Consider the following 16,842-nt stretch of genomic DNA (forward strand, 5'->3'; position numbering starts at 1 on the left):
TAATGCTGTTTCCTAGAAACAGAAGCAGTCGCCTGATAAATTCCTCTGGGTCTGGAGATAGTCACCTGTCTTTAAAACGGGAGGCCTGCTGTGCTGTAGTTGACAGGGTTCAGCTGAGGACACTGATCTGAGTATTCCAAGGGATCTCCCACCCAGACTTCTGAACATGGCATAGTATTTTCCATTTTTAACTCATGCCAGAGGAAGGCACTGCATCGTCTTCCACGCCGATTTTGTCTCTGTTTACCCAAGACCAATCAGTAAATCTTGAAACTCTAGGAGAATTCTGTCTCCAAACCCATAGTTCAGTTCTTTAATTGTTCTGCATCCTAATCGATTTTTTTGGTTGGGGCTAGAAACTAAGAAACCTTCCACTGATTCACATACACTTTTCCTTACCTCCCCACGACGTTTTATTTTGAGAAAATTCAAATCTATGGAAGAGTTGTAACAGCAAACACACATGCACTCTCGACCAAAATTCATCGATTGTTAACATTTTGCCACATTTGCTCTCTGTCTCTGCACACACATACTTACAAAATACATAAAATTTTTTCTTTGAACCACTTTAAAAGTTATTGGCAGGCATTGTGACTTATCCCCGCCTAAGTACTTCACCATCTATCTCTCCAAAGTACAAGAGCATTCTCCTACATAACCCAGTACAGTGATAACATTCAGGATCAGCTAGGAATATTAACGAACACACAGTTCATTCATGAGGAATCCAGGCCACTCTCTGCTGGGCGGCTCTCACTTGCGATGGAATTGTTTGCTGGCGATTAGATTCCAGTTAAATGTTTTGGCAGAACACTAGCTAGCTGGTGGTGTGTCCTCAGTGCTCACACTAGGAGAAATAGGATGGTAGTTTAATCCCGTGATTAAGGAAGGCCTTATCTGCCCGACTTCACCATATAAAAGCTCCTTTTCCCTTTTTAACAAGTGATCTGCGACTGATACAGTGAGACCCTGGTTGTCCTCTTCTCGTGCAAACACATTCTGATGAAGTTTGTAAATAAAGTGTTTCCTTTCTTGTTTGTCTGCACGTTAGGTTTCGAAGGCGTCCGCGGACCTGCTGTCCTACTGTGAGGAGCATGCCAGGAACGACCCTCTGCTGATAGGGATACCCACCTCAGAAAACCCTTTCAAGGATAAGAAGACCTGCATCATCTTATAGAGGAAGATGAAACGGTTCCTTACGACCTCTCAACAAATCAAATTACGAGCAGCTCCTTGAAGAGAATTACCTTCAGCTTATTTGGTAACCACTGCTAATAACTAAAATGCTCTTACCATGGAATAATAGACTCTGAAGTCTTTATTTTCCAAGTTGTCCCTTTTTCTGAAATACTCTTTACTGATCTAATACAAAACAGCAGTTTTGTTTTCCATTTGGTAACTATGGTGTCACATTGGGTTGCTGCTTAACAAAAGTCAGTCTGGGCCTTTTAAAAAAACAATGATATACTTTCAACTATACGAATGATCCATTTCTATCAAGAGCTAAATTACCTAAGCCCCCATCTAGATTAAAATGCCAAGAATAATTTAAGTCCTTAAACCCTTATTATAATGTGTTCTTAACATGGTTGTGCCAACCTGTTCAGTGTACATGGATGAGGAGTGTTTTTGTGTGCGTATATATATATACCTATATATCTATATCTATATATATCTATATATATATGTCTTTGTATATACACATATCAAAGCTTATTTGCTTATTAAAATTTCTTTCTCCATACCATCAGTTCCCCAGCTCCAGAAGTTAAACCTTTATCTTAAGTTCTGTGTTGGTAGAATAAGAAATTCTTTTTATATAGTTATTGTACAAAAAGTAAAGAACATCCTAAAGGTTGTATTCGTTGTAACTGAGTAATGAAGTCATCTCTTGCTGACCCTCTTTGGCTACTATACACTGTGCCAATTAAAATGTTTAAAGTGAACTAAAAGCCCTTCTATAATGTGAGGTACTCATTCACAAGAGGCCTTCTGGGCTTCCGTTCTCTGGATTAGGGGCAGACACCTCTGAAACCCCCCCTGATGCTGGGACTGAGACCAAGTGCGCAGGAGCCCAGCAGAGAGAGGAGCGGGGCTGTTTAAAACCAGCCTCTGTTCTTGACCAGACTTTGCGATTCAACTCCTTCTCTTCTCGCTGCCTTCCCTCTGTCTTTCCTCTCCTACTAGAACATCTATTGCACAGGTAATGTTGGTGGAACATGGTGAGAATGAAACATACAAAAAACATGAAGGTAGTAATACACAAGCTCTTTCCAAACACCTGCAGCGTCAGTCATCCCGACCCTGTCCACGAACCATCCAAGAGAGGCAGGGATTCCGTGGCACACGACTTGGGATCAGCAGCCAGGCGTTGGGTTCCTTGATTTTCCTCAGGGCACAAAGGTAGCCCTCACATCCTCAGATTTCCAGGGGGATCCCAAAGGAAGGAATCTCCTCTGACCAAGAGGTATGTTAATTGTATCAAAGGAAAAGAAGAGAGGTTCTTTTTTTTTAATGCTCACTTAAGGGCCCCAATCATACTCTTGGCTTTTGATAATTTATCTTCAGCTCATTAAAAATAACTACTAATGAAGGATTGAAAATGTATTCTCACCTGAATGTGTTCTGCAGAGATTTAGAAAAAGCTGGCAATAGTAAAGCCATGTTACGAGCCTTAAAGACATTGACATTGAAGTCATTAAGGTCCCTGAAAATGGCTATAAGAAAAAAAAAAAAGAAAATGTATTCTCAAAAAGGATTGAACCACCAAAAAGAATTTTTTGCAACGGATTTTTCCTGTACCATGTTGCCCTACAATGCAAGCCCCTTTCAAAATCTAATGTCTGGGCTTTGGGTATTATGTTCATTGTTGATAAACAAATGCAGGACTATTTTTAAACTGCTCAGATATATTCCGTATTTCTCCACGTCACTATCTATTCAGCATCGTGAACTGGCCTCGCTTTTCCAAGACCGTGTGAACCACGCCACTGCCCTAAACCTCGTGTCATCTAGAGCTTGGTTCTGCAATATGCCCAGTTCCCATGTAAAGTGTAGCCACCTGTTCGGCAGAGAGAATGGTTTTACCTTTCAAAGGGTGGAGTTTGAAGCGTACACTAAAAAGACATCTTTACATTTAATGCATCACATAAGGAGACATCTTTTTTTTTTAATAAGTATATTTTTCTGGCAGTTTCAGAACACTAATCTTATTTTCACTCTGATTCTTAATGCTTCTTTAAATATTTATAATACATCTTGTTAAAGTATTTTCATGGAATTATGTTTATTATAGTTATATGCACATTTTTGGTAGCAGGCATAGTTTATTCTTCAGTACTAAAACATGTTCTTTCACCTAAAAGAAAACAAATATGTTTTGCTATATGCTTGTTGTAATAAGGAATGGACTTGAGGTCCCAGGAGATTTCATTTTATTTTTGCTGGCCAGAAATCACAAAGGCCATGAGTATAAATGTCGTGTAACTTCCTAACCAGGTGTAGGGCCTGTTCAAGAAAAGTGAAATCGAATCCTTTGATGCTGGACCCAAGGAGGGGGTAAATTGTAGCTAAATGTTGATTACTTATAACTAGACAGCTATGTAAGAAAATATAATATATGTATACATATAAATGATATGCAGAAGTCACTTTTATTTATCAGGCTTTAGTCTACTTGTGAAGCCACAGTTCAACTGTTCTGCAGAGCTGGTTTATGATAATGATGGACAAATGCCCAGTGTGTTATTTTTTCCAACTACCAGTATAATGACACACTTAATCACATATATACATGCAACTTCTTGGCTTCATTTCTATGAAGCCATTTAAATATGTTCACTATACTTTGTCTTTGATGCTGCTTCTGTTAACAGTGATCTCTCTGTTTTTTATTCTTATATCTTTATTAGTTCATCACAAATCTGTCCAGTTGGGGCCTCAGGATCATGGCAAGGTATGCTAGACAAAATGTCATGATTCCAAAGAATTTTACAGAAACTTTTTTTTCCCCCTAGAGAGAACACCTTATGTGCCAGGTGGTTCACAAGTTATAGGTTGTAACTACTTTTTTCCTTAAAAGAATCAGGTATTTACATTTCCTTACTTTTTTAAAATAAAAAGTGCCATACTTACCTTTTAAAGAAAAGATCTAATTTGCTTCCTCTTTGTTTGGACTATTTTTGTACTTTACTAATTTTTAAACTATCAGAAAAACAATTATACCGATAATTTAGTAATTTTGAGGTATAGGATAGTTTAGGGAATGCAGGATGTGTGCCAAACTTTCTCTTCCGATGCCTTCTTTTCAACCAATTTACAACTAAAATGGGGTTGTCTGAGTGATTATACCCAATTTCAATTTAAGATCAAAATAGGCCCCAGAAGTGAATTACACTATATGTCAGTCCTTTCACAATAAAATAAATACAATACAGACTATGTTATTAATTGTATTGATTTCTTTTATGGCGTATCTGTTCATAGGAAAAAGTACATTGAATCAAGTAGACTTATATGTATATTAAAATAGCGCACTCACCTAAAGTTGGGTGGCTTAGGTCGTTTTCTAGCCAATCCTATGTCCTTGTGTCATGTGGCTTTGGACAAGGCACTTCATGTCTCTGTGCCTCCCTTTTGCCATCTGTAAAACAACAGGCTTGAAGTAGATGGTGGCTGAGATCCCTTCCTGCCCTCAGACGTCCTGGTCCAGTGGTCCACCCCTCTACTTGTCTACCAGCGTGTTGGTGCTATAAGCTGCTTCAGATACAGAATTCGTTTGTCTGTTGTGTATGCTCATTTAATAGCTTAGGGAGGGCCTTTTTGTCATACAGGTTTTTTTTCTAGTCTTGTGGACTTGATTACTGTAACAATGTCTTGTTTTTCGCTTTGTAACGATAAACATATATTCTCTTGATGTCTCAGTAAAATTTGATATATAGTTGATGGGATCTTGTTATTTTATAACATTCTTTGGCTACTCATCTGTCCAGCATCTTATTAACCTAAATACTGTGATCATTGTTTGGAAATCTGTCCTATGGAAAGAATAAAAGCATTTATTTCACAGCTAACGTGTTCAGATTTGAAAGAAGTTTCATTAAAGCACTATTGCTCTTTACTGGGTCAGTGCCTCATTGTGTCATCCCCTCCGTGGCTGAGCAAATTAAAAGAAGACCTGCTCTTTTTCCCTTTTCCTTCCTTCATTCATTCTGTTAACATTTTCTGAGCACCTACTGAGAGCCAGGTGTGGAACTCAGGCTCTGCTGATACTCAGATAAGACACACACCAACCCATGAGAAGCTTACAGTCTAGAGTGAGGAGGGTAGGAATAACAGACCTATAAATAATAGTTACGTCACCATGTGCAGAGTGCCATAGTTCAGGTGAAGACACAGTGCTATGAGAGCCCAGGGGAAAAAGGGCTCCATGTCGGCAGAGTCAGAAGGCTTTCCAGGGGGGTGATGTTTGAGCTGAGTCCTCAGAGAAGAAAGCCTGTACGCACTGGAACGAAGTCTTAGGAGGAAATGACAGGCGGAGAAAAGGGGGCTCAGAGCCAGTGTGCAGAGCGTCTCCCATACTACCTGTTTATCCCACAAGAAACAGGAAGTCAGTAGGGGTTGTTAAAGAGTGACGTAAGGATTCCCAATGTGTGGAGGGGTGTTTCCCATCCTGAGACCCAGCAGTGACCATGGAAACAGATAACAAATGGAAAGGTCGTTAGACTCCCAATGACTCATATTCACCAAGCATCTGTTGAAGGTACCCAGCCTCCTCCTCCTCCTCCTCCTCCCCTCCCCTCCTTCTCCTCCTCCCACCCCTTTTCCCAGGGCTGGGATTCCCACAGAGATGAAGGAAAGACAACTTCATCTAAAAAGGGAAAAGCAGCCGATGAACACCTGGTTACGGACTGGGCAGCTATAGAGGTGGCCTCTGCTTCTGAGACCAGTCCTCACACACTACGAAGGGTAGGAGCAAATGATAGCTGTTTAATCCTTTCTAGGAAAGGACTGAAGAATTCAGACACTTTCATCATGAAAAATAGGCAACAACTGACAAGCACTTTCTCTGGAGCAGACTAAATTACCAGAAGTAATTCTATTGGGGTGGTAGATGGGATAGGGTAGCACTGATTTTAAAACAAGGTGAGGAGCAGGAGCTCAATGAGGCTGAAAAGGGTCAACTAAGCAATCATGGCAGATGAAATGTCACACTTTCTTAATGTTATGAACAAGGAACTGAAACCTTCAGGTAATGGTGGGAGAATGTCACATGACCTTTCAACTTTCCCAGCAATCAGCTCATTGGTAAGGATCAATTACACAAACATGGATATTCATCATAAGCCACCTTATTTGGGGCTAAGTAGACGAGTATTTCTCCCTCCTTTCTTCCCTGTGCCCAGGTTTACAAACTTTCAGCTTACAGCTCCGACTGCAGAACCTGGCCCCACTGGCCATCTGCACAACCCGCTGTGACTGTCACCGTCTGTGACTGTCACCGTTAGACTGTTTTCAGAGTAGGGTTCTGTTCTACCTGCTCCCTACCCTTTCACTGCTGTCAGGAGCTAATAGCCTTTGTCTTCAGCCGAGCCCTTCTGTCCCTCCACTTACTATCTCCTTATCTAAGTCATTCACGTCTATTAAGGGTTGTTTAACTGTAGGCCAGCCCTGGGCAAACATGCACAGTTGATCTTAGGAATCCTCACCTCAATGATCAGTTTTTAAAGAAACTAGTATTTTCTCTGCCCTGGAGGAAAATGCAGTTCGAGTAAGTTCATCCTAATATGCTAATGACATAATATATAAGTCTGTAGAAAACCACCAGCCCTACAAAATAGAACTATGGAGAGAGCAATGTTTTATAACACGAAGGAGTGGAAGTTAATAAAGTTTTGGGTGTCACTGAGAATTTTATATATGAAACATTGCTATACTCCTAGATAATCTATTCAATTATGAAAGCAAGTAATTTATTGATTCAGTTACATCATGGTAAGATCTCGAGATTGAGGATCTCAGAATTTTGCAGCTGAGACTGGTATGTGCCAGTTGCTACTTCTGGCTGCTAGATCCAAACTTTCCCCCTGATCCCTACACACACACACACACAAACACACACACACACACACACACACTGCTTAGTGACAGAAGTGGCAGCTCCCTCCACTACAAGACCTTAAATCTGTCCTGATCCAGGACGCGAACCATGCAGTATCACAAGGACACTAGATCCACAACTTGGTATGCTGGGGCAGGTCTCAGGCAGTCACTCACTGAACAGACGTGACCAGTGGGATCTACTCCGTACCAGGCGCTGACAGACCTGGTCATTAATGTGAGATTTAGATAGTACACGACTTTTTAAAATTTACTATATTAGCATTTTTTTATGTACCATTGACCCTGAACAACACGGGTTTGAACTGCATGGATCCATGTATATGCAAATTTTTTTTTTATCTTTATTGATTTTAGAGCAAGAGGAAGGGAGAGGGAGAGTGAGATCGAAAAATCGAAGAGAGAGAACATCGATTGGCCGCCTCCTGCATGCCCCTCCCCTGGGGATTGGGCCCACAACCTGGGCATGTGCCCAGACCGGGAATCAAACCGGCAACTTCCTGGTGCATGGGTCAATGCTCAACCACTGACCCACACCAGCCAGGCTGTGGATTTTTTTCCATAAACACCTGTACTTGCTCAATCTGTGGTTAGGAATCCGCAGATGCAGCAAGCCGACTCGATGTATTGATCTCCCATTTTTTTTAGGGAACTTGAACATCCACAGATTTTGGTATCCATAGGAGGTTCTAGAACCAATCCCCCATGTATGCCAAGGTAAACTAAGGGGAGTAAAAAGTTATACACAGACTCTCGACTGGGGTATCAGCATCCTAACCCCCATGTCCAAAGGTCAACTGTATTAGGAAAACTAGAACTAGCACTAGGTATGATATAATGTTTCCTTCTAAAATAGACATAAATAAAAAACCAATTTATACTTTCAAAAACATAAACATATGGTACAGCTTGTACTTGGACATGTTAAAAATCATAAAGGAGCTTTACAGTGTGTCAGAAAACAAACATCCCTTTGGAGAACCGCACTCCAAGCATCATGCATGTGCTACTTTTAACCTTCAAAAATATTTTTTTAATTGGCCAAGCATTAGATGGGTTGGTTCTAAATAGATCCTTTTAGATCTGACATCAATGAGGAACATTTCAATAGGGGCCATATAACATCTGTTGATATTTACAGACATTTGTGTGAGGCACTGGGGAAAGGAAGGACCCGACATTAACACTAGGCTGGCTGGCACTTTGCATCTGTTCTCCTGTATATATATATTTTTTAATCTTTACCTGAAGATATATATTTATTGATTTGAGAGAGAAAGAGAAACATTAATCGGTTGCCTTCCATACTCATTCTAACCAGGGATTGAAACTGCAACCTAGGTATGTGCCTGACTGGGAATCAAACCTGCAACCTTCTGGTGTATGGGATGATGCTCCAACCAACTGAGCCACCTGGCCAGGGCTGTTCTTCCATTTTAAACCTCACAACAACTCTTAATGAAAAGATATTATTTTACTCTGTCCTCCAGTTGAGGAACTGAGGCTCAGAGAAGTTAAGAAAGTTACGCAGGAGCCTACAATTACAAAGTACAGATGCTGGTTTCATACACCTGGGTCATTCCGACTGTGCAGCCAGTGGACTGTCTTCATTTTTGTAGCATGGTTTGAATAGGGGGAGAAAACAAAATAACTTTGGAAAATTTTAAATTAATCAAGTAAGGTAAAGTGAGCAAATAAGTTTTCCAGTAATCAAGAGTGCCGTGGCCCCTGGGCACCGAAGGTCTTGAGTTCAGTTTTCTTTCAGGGCACATACCCAGGTTGTATGTTTGATTCCCAGCCGGGGTACATACGGGAGGCAACTGATCGATGTCTCTCTCTCGCGCGCTCTCTCTCTCTCTCAAATCATTTTTTTTTTTAAGTGTCATGACCTAGACCTTAAATAAGAATAAACAATAATAAATTGTAGTCACTTACTATGGCCAGGTATTATTCTCAGCATTTTATATCTATCGATTCATTTAATTTTCACAACAAACCCATGAGGTTGCTACTGTTATTGTCCCTATTTTACACATAAGGAAATAGAAGTTTGGAGAGATCCAAAAGTGTATTTGACACACTTAAAATTTTTTAAAAATGCATTTTTAATGAGTAGTCAGTATGAAGTACAAGAAAGAACACAGGTCTTGTACTCAGGGAATGTAGGTTCCAGTGTGACTGCCATTAATTTGCTGTGCAGCCTTTATGACTTCTGGCCCTGTTTCCAGAGAAGAAGAATCTATTCTTTAAAAAGTATTTAGACCAGGTAATTGTTAACGTTGCTTCTAGCTTTAAATTTTATACAAATTAGAGAGAGGAGAGCAATTCACTTTTGGTTGCTTTTTGTCATCTCCACCCCAAGTCATTCTACATTTTCCTTCTTGAATTGAAAATCAGGAGGAGAACTCAAGTCTAGAGTATGGGGTCAGAGAAGGGTATGTGGGTTTGCTGTGTATAATTACATGTACTTAAAAGATATTTAAAGATTCACTTCCTGATACTTCAGCTACTGACTCATCAACAGGACTGGAAAGAATGTTTAAGGAAAAGTGAATTGTAGAAAGGTATTTTATATATAGACAATTAATAGAATTAAGTGAGCAAAGTTCTTCAGCAAAGTATCAACAATGCCTTATAAGAAGATCTCATAAAATATAACTACAAAAAATAAAAATAGTCACCTCAAACATTCAATTTGAATAACAGAGCAATTGCTTTTTAGAAGCAGGACAGAAATGTATTAATTTGTTGAGCTTCTGCTTGGAGTGTAGTAGCTCCTGTTGGTACTATGCAATGTCCTAGGATAAACCCAGAAAAGACAAGGATCTCCCAGGATGATGGGGTTGGGGGTGGAGGTGAGGGGAGTGAGCAATAAGAGGTAAACGATAAATCACTATACAATGTGGTAAATGTTATTATAAGAAGCTGCCCTAACTTAATGAGTCAGGAAAAGCTTTCACAGAGGAGACAATAAATCAGTTGGGCCTTGAAGGATGAGTAGGAGTTTGTTGGTAAGACTAGGGAAAGGATATTCTCAGCAGCAAAAACAGTAGATCTAAATGCTGAGTTCTAAAGCTTTCTGGGATATCACAGATCTTTGTGGTGGGAGTATGGGAAGGAAAATGTTAATGAGGCTAGAAAGGAAGTTCGGGTCCAGTCAAAGTATAAGAGTTTGTATTGATTATATAAACAAAGGGAGAGAGTTGGTAGAAATATTAAACAAGGTCATGACATGACAGCTTTTGTTTAAGCAGGTACGCATAACTGATGGACACAGACAACAAAGCTGGATATGGGGTGGGGGGATGGGGAGGAGGGTGTCAATGGGGAAAAAAGGAGAAATATGTAACAAAAATGAATTAATAAAAATTTTTTTAAAAAGATAATTAGACTGAACAAAGAATAAATTAGTAGAGACAAAGGCAGTAGTATTTTAAATATTTGTTGAGCCACAACGGTATTTTACAATCCTTTTATTAGTCTTTGTTCAACTCCTCAGTTCCAAACCTTTATCACCCTATTTATCTCCTTCCCACCATGCAAAAATCCTGACTTCTCCATCAAAAAAATGTTGGGGCCATTTGGCCTGAATTCTTAAAACTTCCTACCTTCCCACACCCAAATCACACCCATCTAAATATCTTCCATCAGATGCACGGGTTGAGAAGCAACCTATGGTTCAAGGCCAAGTCTTCCAGCTATTCCCTAAGTCCCTAATCCTCTTCTCTCTTTCTTCATCAAAATGGTCCAAAGAGTCATCCACCTTCCCTGTCTTCTCTTCCTCGCCTCCCATCTTCTCAATTGGCAGCAATCTGCCTTCTCCTCCCTCCTATGTAATGGAACTGATTTTTCACAATAAAATGGCCAGTGAACACCTAATTTCCAAATTCAATGGAACCTTTCAGTCTCTGCCTCCAGGTCCCCTCTAACATGTGAATCATTCTCTTCTGTACACACCACTCTGAGCTACCATCTTCTGTGACATCACTCTCATTGTTCCTCTCCTCTGACTCCCTTTCCTGTGTCTGGCTCCTAAAATCCCACCCTCAGTTCTCAAATTTCTATCCTTGGCCCACTGCTGCTTGTCTCATTGACCCGTTCATGAAGAACACCCATTCTCAGAGTTGTTATATGCTCAGAACATAACAAAACCAAATCAAAATATTCAGCCTATATTTTGTCCAAGCATCAGACTTACCTGTCCTACTGGACATTTTAACAGATAATCACCCAAGGACCTGAAACAGAATGTGTCCAAGATGAAAGCCATCTCCCCTCCCTAAAATGTCATTGGTGCCACTACCATCACTAAAGTACCCCAGCTGGAATCCTCAGAGGCATTCAAGAATTCTCCCTCATTCCTCACATCGGATCACCCAGCCTTGCCTATTCTATTCCCCAAATACTTCTCAAATCCTCCCCCGATTTTCCTCATCAACTACAAGTTCAGGCCCGTATCATCTCTTGGCTGAACTACTACAAAAGCCTCCGTCTAGACTCCAGCTCTGTGGTTGGCCCCGGTATTCAGGTAATCAACTGTCTGGGTTTACTTGGGACTGTCCAGGTTTTAGCCCTGAAAATTTCACATCCCAGAAATCCTTCAGACTCCATTGCTCACCCTACTTTTAGTTGCAAATGAAATTAGCTTATGGCCATGTCGTTTTCATGGTTCCAGTAGGGAGAGAAGGAGGAAGCAGGGAGCAAGCAGGCGGTTGGGGGGGCCCCATATGGCTGCTGGCATGGCTGCTACCACCAAGTCTGCCCCTAGCGTGGGAAAGGAGGTGAGAGTCCAGGGCGCGAGCCACGGGTGGCGCAGGGCAGGGTTGGCGATGGTGGACATAGAAACACCCAACATAGCATCATCCAACGGCTGCTGCAAGTGGGAGGGTCCAAACCTGGTAAGAACGTCAAGCTACAGGAGAATGAAGTCAGAGGTCTGATGCTTTTAAATCCCGAGATGTCTTTCTCAGTCAGCCTACCCTACTAGAACTTGAATCACCACTCAAAATATGTGGTGATGTCCATGGGCAGTACTATGATTTGCTTTGACTTTTTAACGGTGGTTTCCTGCTAGAAAACTACCTGTTTCTGGGGGACTATGTGCACAGTGGGAAGCAGTCACTGAAGATTGTCTGCCTCTTACTGGCATACAAAGTCAAATATCCCAAGACCATGAATGTGCCAGCATCAATAAAATGTGTGGATTTTATGATGAATGTAAAAGAAGATATAACATTAAATTATGGAAATTTTTCACAGACTGCTTGAACTGATAACAGCCATGGTGGATGAGAAAATATTTTGCTGTCATGGAGCTTTATCACTAGATTTTCAATCCATGGAGCAGATTTGGCAAATTATGTGACCAACTGATGTACCAGAGCAAGGTCTTCTTTGCGCTCTTTTGTGGTCTGACCCTGATAAAGATGTCTCGGGCTAGGGTGGAAAAGATAGGAGTGTCCTTCACATTTGGTGCAGAAGTGGTTGCAGAATTTCTCCATAAGCATGATTTGGATCTTATATGTAGAGCCCATCGGGTGGTTGAAGATGGACATGAATTTTCTGCAAAGAGGCAGTTGGTCACTCTGTTTGCTGCACCCAAGTATTGCGGGGAGTTTGACAATACAGGTGCCATGATGAGCATAGACGAAACACTAATGTGCTCTTTTCGGACTTTAAAACCTGCAGAGAAAAAGAAGCTGAAGGCCACCAAACCTGTAACGCCTCCAAGGGGTACCAACGCAAAGCAAGGGAAGAAATAGATGTCATTTTGACCCTGCCTAGTTGGGACCTGTAATATAATATCGAGCCTTCAGTTTTAAAACTATAATGTGTCTTGGTCAGCTTGCTCAAATAGTGTTTTTGTAGAGCCCTCCCTTCCATTTTTGAGTTAATTAATGAATGGCATTTACTGGTTATAATAGCAAATGAAAGATTTCACTCCCAAGAAAAAAAAAGTTTTGTTTTTTAATTCTCTTTCTTTTGCAAACAACTTTAATGATGGTGTTCAAACTGTACACCCTGGGACAGTTTATCCTGTCGAAGGGGTAAGTGTACAATTGACCTTTTTAAAAAAATTCAGTAGAGTCCATGGCTAATGTAAATGCTTATTTTCTTTAGAGTATAAAGAGAGCCCGAGGGTGCTCATTCCCCACATGTTATTATCATAAAATGCATACTTTTGATACAAACCACTGTGAACATTTTTTCTTATTTTAAGAAAAATTTTACAAAGGTTATGCTTATTTCTCTCATTGTCTTGTCATAAACAAACTGATTTTTATAGCTATCAACATTAGGAGTAACTTTCAACTTTGCCAGCCTCACTGGTATAATGTGTATTTAATTAAAGCACACTTTACCGTATACTTAAAATGACGATTAAAGCCATTATTTTAAATGCTTGTGACTCTTTCCTAAAGCCAAATTTTCTGTTGAAATATGTATGGACACACCCCCAAGTACAAGCAGGTATGTTGGGTACCCACGACACTTTCTTGAGGATTCAAAACCAGGATTTTGAGTTTGAATAGCAATTAGTAACACAGTGCAGTTTAAGGTATTAATATTTAAATTTAATAACATTTTGCACAATTTCCATAGTCTATTTATTAAGTAATCTTTTTACAGCTGCACCAGGCCCAAACCCATCCTTCAGAAAGCTCAAAATTAGCCCTGGCAGGTTTGGCTCAGCGGTTGGAGCATCGGCCCATGGACCGGAGAGTCCCGGGTTCGGTTCCCACTAAGGGCACGTACCTCAGTTGCAGTTTGTCCCCGGCCCCGGTTGGGGTCATGTGGGTGGCAACCACTTGATGTGTCTTTCTCACATCAATGTTTCTCTCTCTCTTCCCCCTTCTCTCCCTCCCACTCTATCTGAAGATAAATGCAAAAAAAAAAAAAAAAAAGTCCTCAGGTGAGGAGTAAAAATAAAAAGCTCCAAATTATAGAAACAATACTGTTCTATACGAATGATTCATTAGGCTTTCTTTGGCCTACATTCCTTATTCTGAAGTAAAGTTGAGGCTTATAAGTCAAAACAAAGGAACTAACTTTATGTTAGTTTATACAGAACAGCCTTCCTAATGCCGTGACCCTTTAATACAGTTCCTCATGTTGTGGCGACCCCCAACCATAAAATTATTTTCATTGCTACTTCATAACTGTAATTTTGCTACTGTTGTGTCTTAGGCGACCCCTGTGAAAGGGTCATTCGACCCCCCAGGGGGTCGCGACCCACAGGTTGAGAATCTCTGACTTATATAATCTTAAGATCTGTTTCAACAGATGACTATGTACAATACCATATGATGAGAGTGAACGCAGACTTTTTAAATGACGAACTTGTTAAATCTTCTCAGTGTCTACTCATCAGCACAAGACACGCAGGAGAACCACTGATGGCATACTGAATAGATTTTAATGAATAAATTGCTCGGGAAACAAACAAAAAAGACTAGCGTGAGCGCATTACTAAAGATCCACGGGTCTCGCCGCAGGTACAGCTGGGATGCAAGAGCTCTGCTTTCAGGTTTCATGTCTGTCCTTTGTTCTGGAATAGACTGGTTTTCTGTGGCCCACAAGCAGGCCGCTAGCAATCACAGGCATCCATCAGCTCCGCAACACCAGCAAGGGGATGCTCTACTCTGGCAGATCTGATTGGCTCAGCTGAAGTCACAGATCAATCCCCAACCAATCATCATGGCCAGCAGGATCGGCCAGACCTGTATAACAAATTTACCCTGGAGGCGGGGGACAGGGGTCCTCACAGGAAAGATGGTTCACGGAAGGAAGAGAGGGGCGTGCGGGACAGACAAGAACAGTGAACCCCTGTTCCTTTACATTACACTCCCCTGAAATCCCGTTTAGCACGGGGGTTGGGCAGTTGGATCCACCTGTGAAGAGTGAGCCATGAAATTTGACCATTTCCGTTTTCTACATAAAATCCTCAGAGCTTTCACCTTGCTTACAGGACAAGCCCATGGTTCTTAGAAGGGCAAACAAGGTTCTCTATGATCTGCTCTGTGTCTACCTTACAGCCTCTCTCCACTCCTTTCCTTAACACTCAATTTTCTAGCAAACACCCCGGACTAAGGAAGTCCCTTGTTCATCGCACCGTTCTCCCCTGACCAGCTCCTAACCACGCTTCAGGTCTCAGGTCAAGCATCTCCTTTCCAGCTTCCTCTTCTAGACTGTAACAATCATCTTTACATAGCAAGTTCTAGCACAGTACTTGGCCCACCGTACATGCTCCACCTTTGATTTTGAACAGAAACTGTTTTGGTCATCCAAATGAATGATAAAGAACAAAATTAAGTTAATAGAAACAGAGAGAAGAAACTAGACTAATGGAAATTAACAAAACTTAATAGGATAGTGTCATTCCATATTCAATTCTGTTGGGCTATGTAGTTTACTAGGGTGGGGGGTTCTTTTTTACTTAAATCACCCTCTAATTTATAACACAGCATAATTACATAGAATACATAAATAGCACATACATAGAAAACTACCCACTCATGGGAGATGTAATTATTACTGGGTTATATATATTGAGTGCTTCCAGGAACTGAACTAAGTGTTTTCTATGCATTGTTTCCTTTAATTCTCACAAAAATCTATGATATAAGTCTTGTTCATTTTCCCTTTTTATAGGGAAATAACATGCTTAGAAAAGTTACACTAACTTTCCCAAGTTCCAGCTAGGATCCAAGATCCAAGCCCAGGTTGTTCTGGCTCTAAAAGCCCATTGACTTAACTGCTACACTCTTACTCTTGATCTGTGGCCAGCTCTGTCCTTAGTTACACAAAGCAGCAACATAAAATCAGAAGGCTCTTCTCCAAGTGAGCCATTTCTTTTCAAGTGATTATTTTGATGATTACAACTTGGGGATATAATCAGGTGTTAAGTGATGATACTAAGAAAGTTTGCAGCTTCTTTGCACTAAGTTCTTTCTCGGGCACTTAATTGCTGAAAAGATGTTAGCAAAGAGCACCCAGGGACTCAAAAATCACTTCTTCCAAGAAAGTTCTGAGATCAAAGAGAACAATTCTTCGAATTCATTCCTCCTGCTTTTTGTCTCCTTTAGTTTTTCTGAGGCTCTGTCCCACTTATTGGATAAGGAAAAGATTAGATCCAATTAGCTTCATCCTCCCGCAGGCTAACCTCTGCTGAGAGACAGCTAGGTTTACAGAGAATTGAGCTCACAGTACAATTATGATTTTTTCCCCTTCCTTGCCTTGTGACTTTGGTGGTGTCTCTTGACCTCACTGAGCCTCAGTTTTAACAAGGATTTGAAATAAGCAATTGAGTTATAAGCCAGAAAGTATTAATGGATATAGGAAAAATGGGGACGCCACTCACTTCCCAAGCTCCTACCCTTGTGCCTGACATTGAACAGGAAGCTGTACAAAAACAGGTGTTTATCATGCTGATCAGCTCCTCCTTGTCTCGTCCAAAGTGTCAGCACGGTGTCTGGCACAGAAGGTCAGCTCATCAGTCAGGTCAAGCCAGTGCTAAGAGCCATTCTGTCCTACCTTTCATGGTTCTTATGCAGTAGTCACCTTAGTAAACTGGTACATTCTCTGTCCCAAGTAGCGAACTGTTTTAGTTAAAACTCTTCCCTGGAAATCTCTTCAGAGAAACGTGTATTCCTTAGCTCCTGGTGGGCTGACAGCAAGGAGACTGGAAGCTGACCAAGAGAAAGCTTCTCCCTCCCACTC

The 16,842-nt window shown here is 40.9% G+C and overlaps 1 protein-coding gene, 1 non-coding gene and 1 pseudogene across 5 annotated transcripts in view; all 3 read left to right on the plus strand.

The window, feature by feature from the left end:
• GNG12 (G protein subunit gamma 12) overlaps positions 1-1,697 on the plus strand; it is a 118,826-nt gene extending 117,129 nt beyond the window's left edge. For all 4 annotated transcript variants that reach the window (XM_036256756.1, XM_036256757.1, XM_036256759.1 and 1 more), the window contains exon 4: positions 1,055-1,697. In XM_036256756.1, coding sequence (XP_036112649.1) covers positions 1,055-1,180 — 126 coding nt within the window. In that variant the 3' untranslated portion in view covers positions 1,181-1,697. The remainder of the gene's footprint in view (positions 1-1,054) is intronic.
• An 898-nt stretch (positions 1,698-2,595) lies between these two features.
• Positions 2,596-2,728, plus strand: LOC118627419. The gene has a single exon (XR_004959164.1). It is a non-coding gene; the product is annotated as a small nucleolar RNA SNORA33 (small nucleolar RNA).
• Positions 2,729-7,827: 5,099 nt separating this feature from the next.
• On the plus strand, positions 7,828-14,094 carry LOC118626751 (annotated as a pseudogene).
• Positions 14,095-16,842: the final 2,748 nt, after the last annotated feature.

This window comes from Molossus molossus, unplaced genomic scaffold (genome assembly GCF_014108415.1).
Source record: "Molossus molossus isolate mMolMol1 unplaced genomic scaffold, mMolMol1.p scaffold_m16_p_12, whole genome shotgun sequence".
In the NCBI taxonomy this organism is placed as follows: domain Eukaryota; kingdom Metazoa; phylum Chordata; class Mammalia; order Chiroptera; family Molossidae; genus Molossus; species Molossus molossus.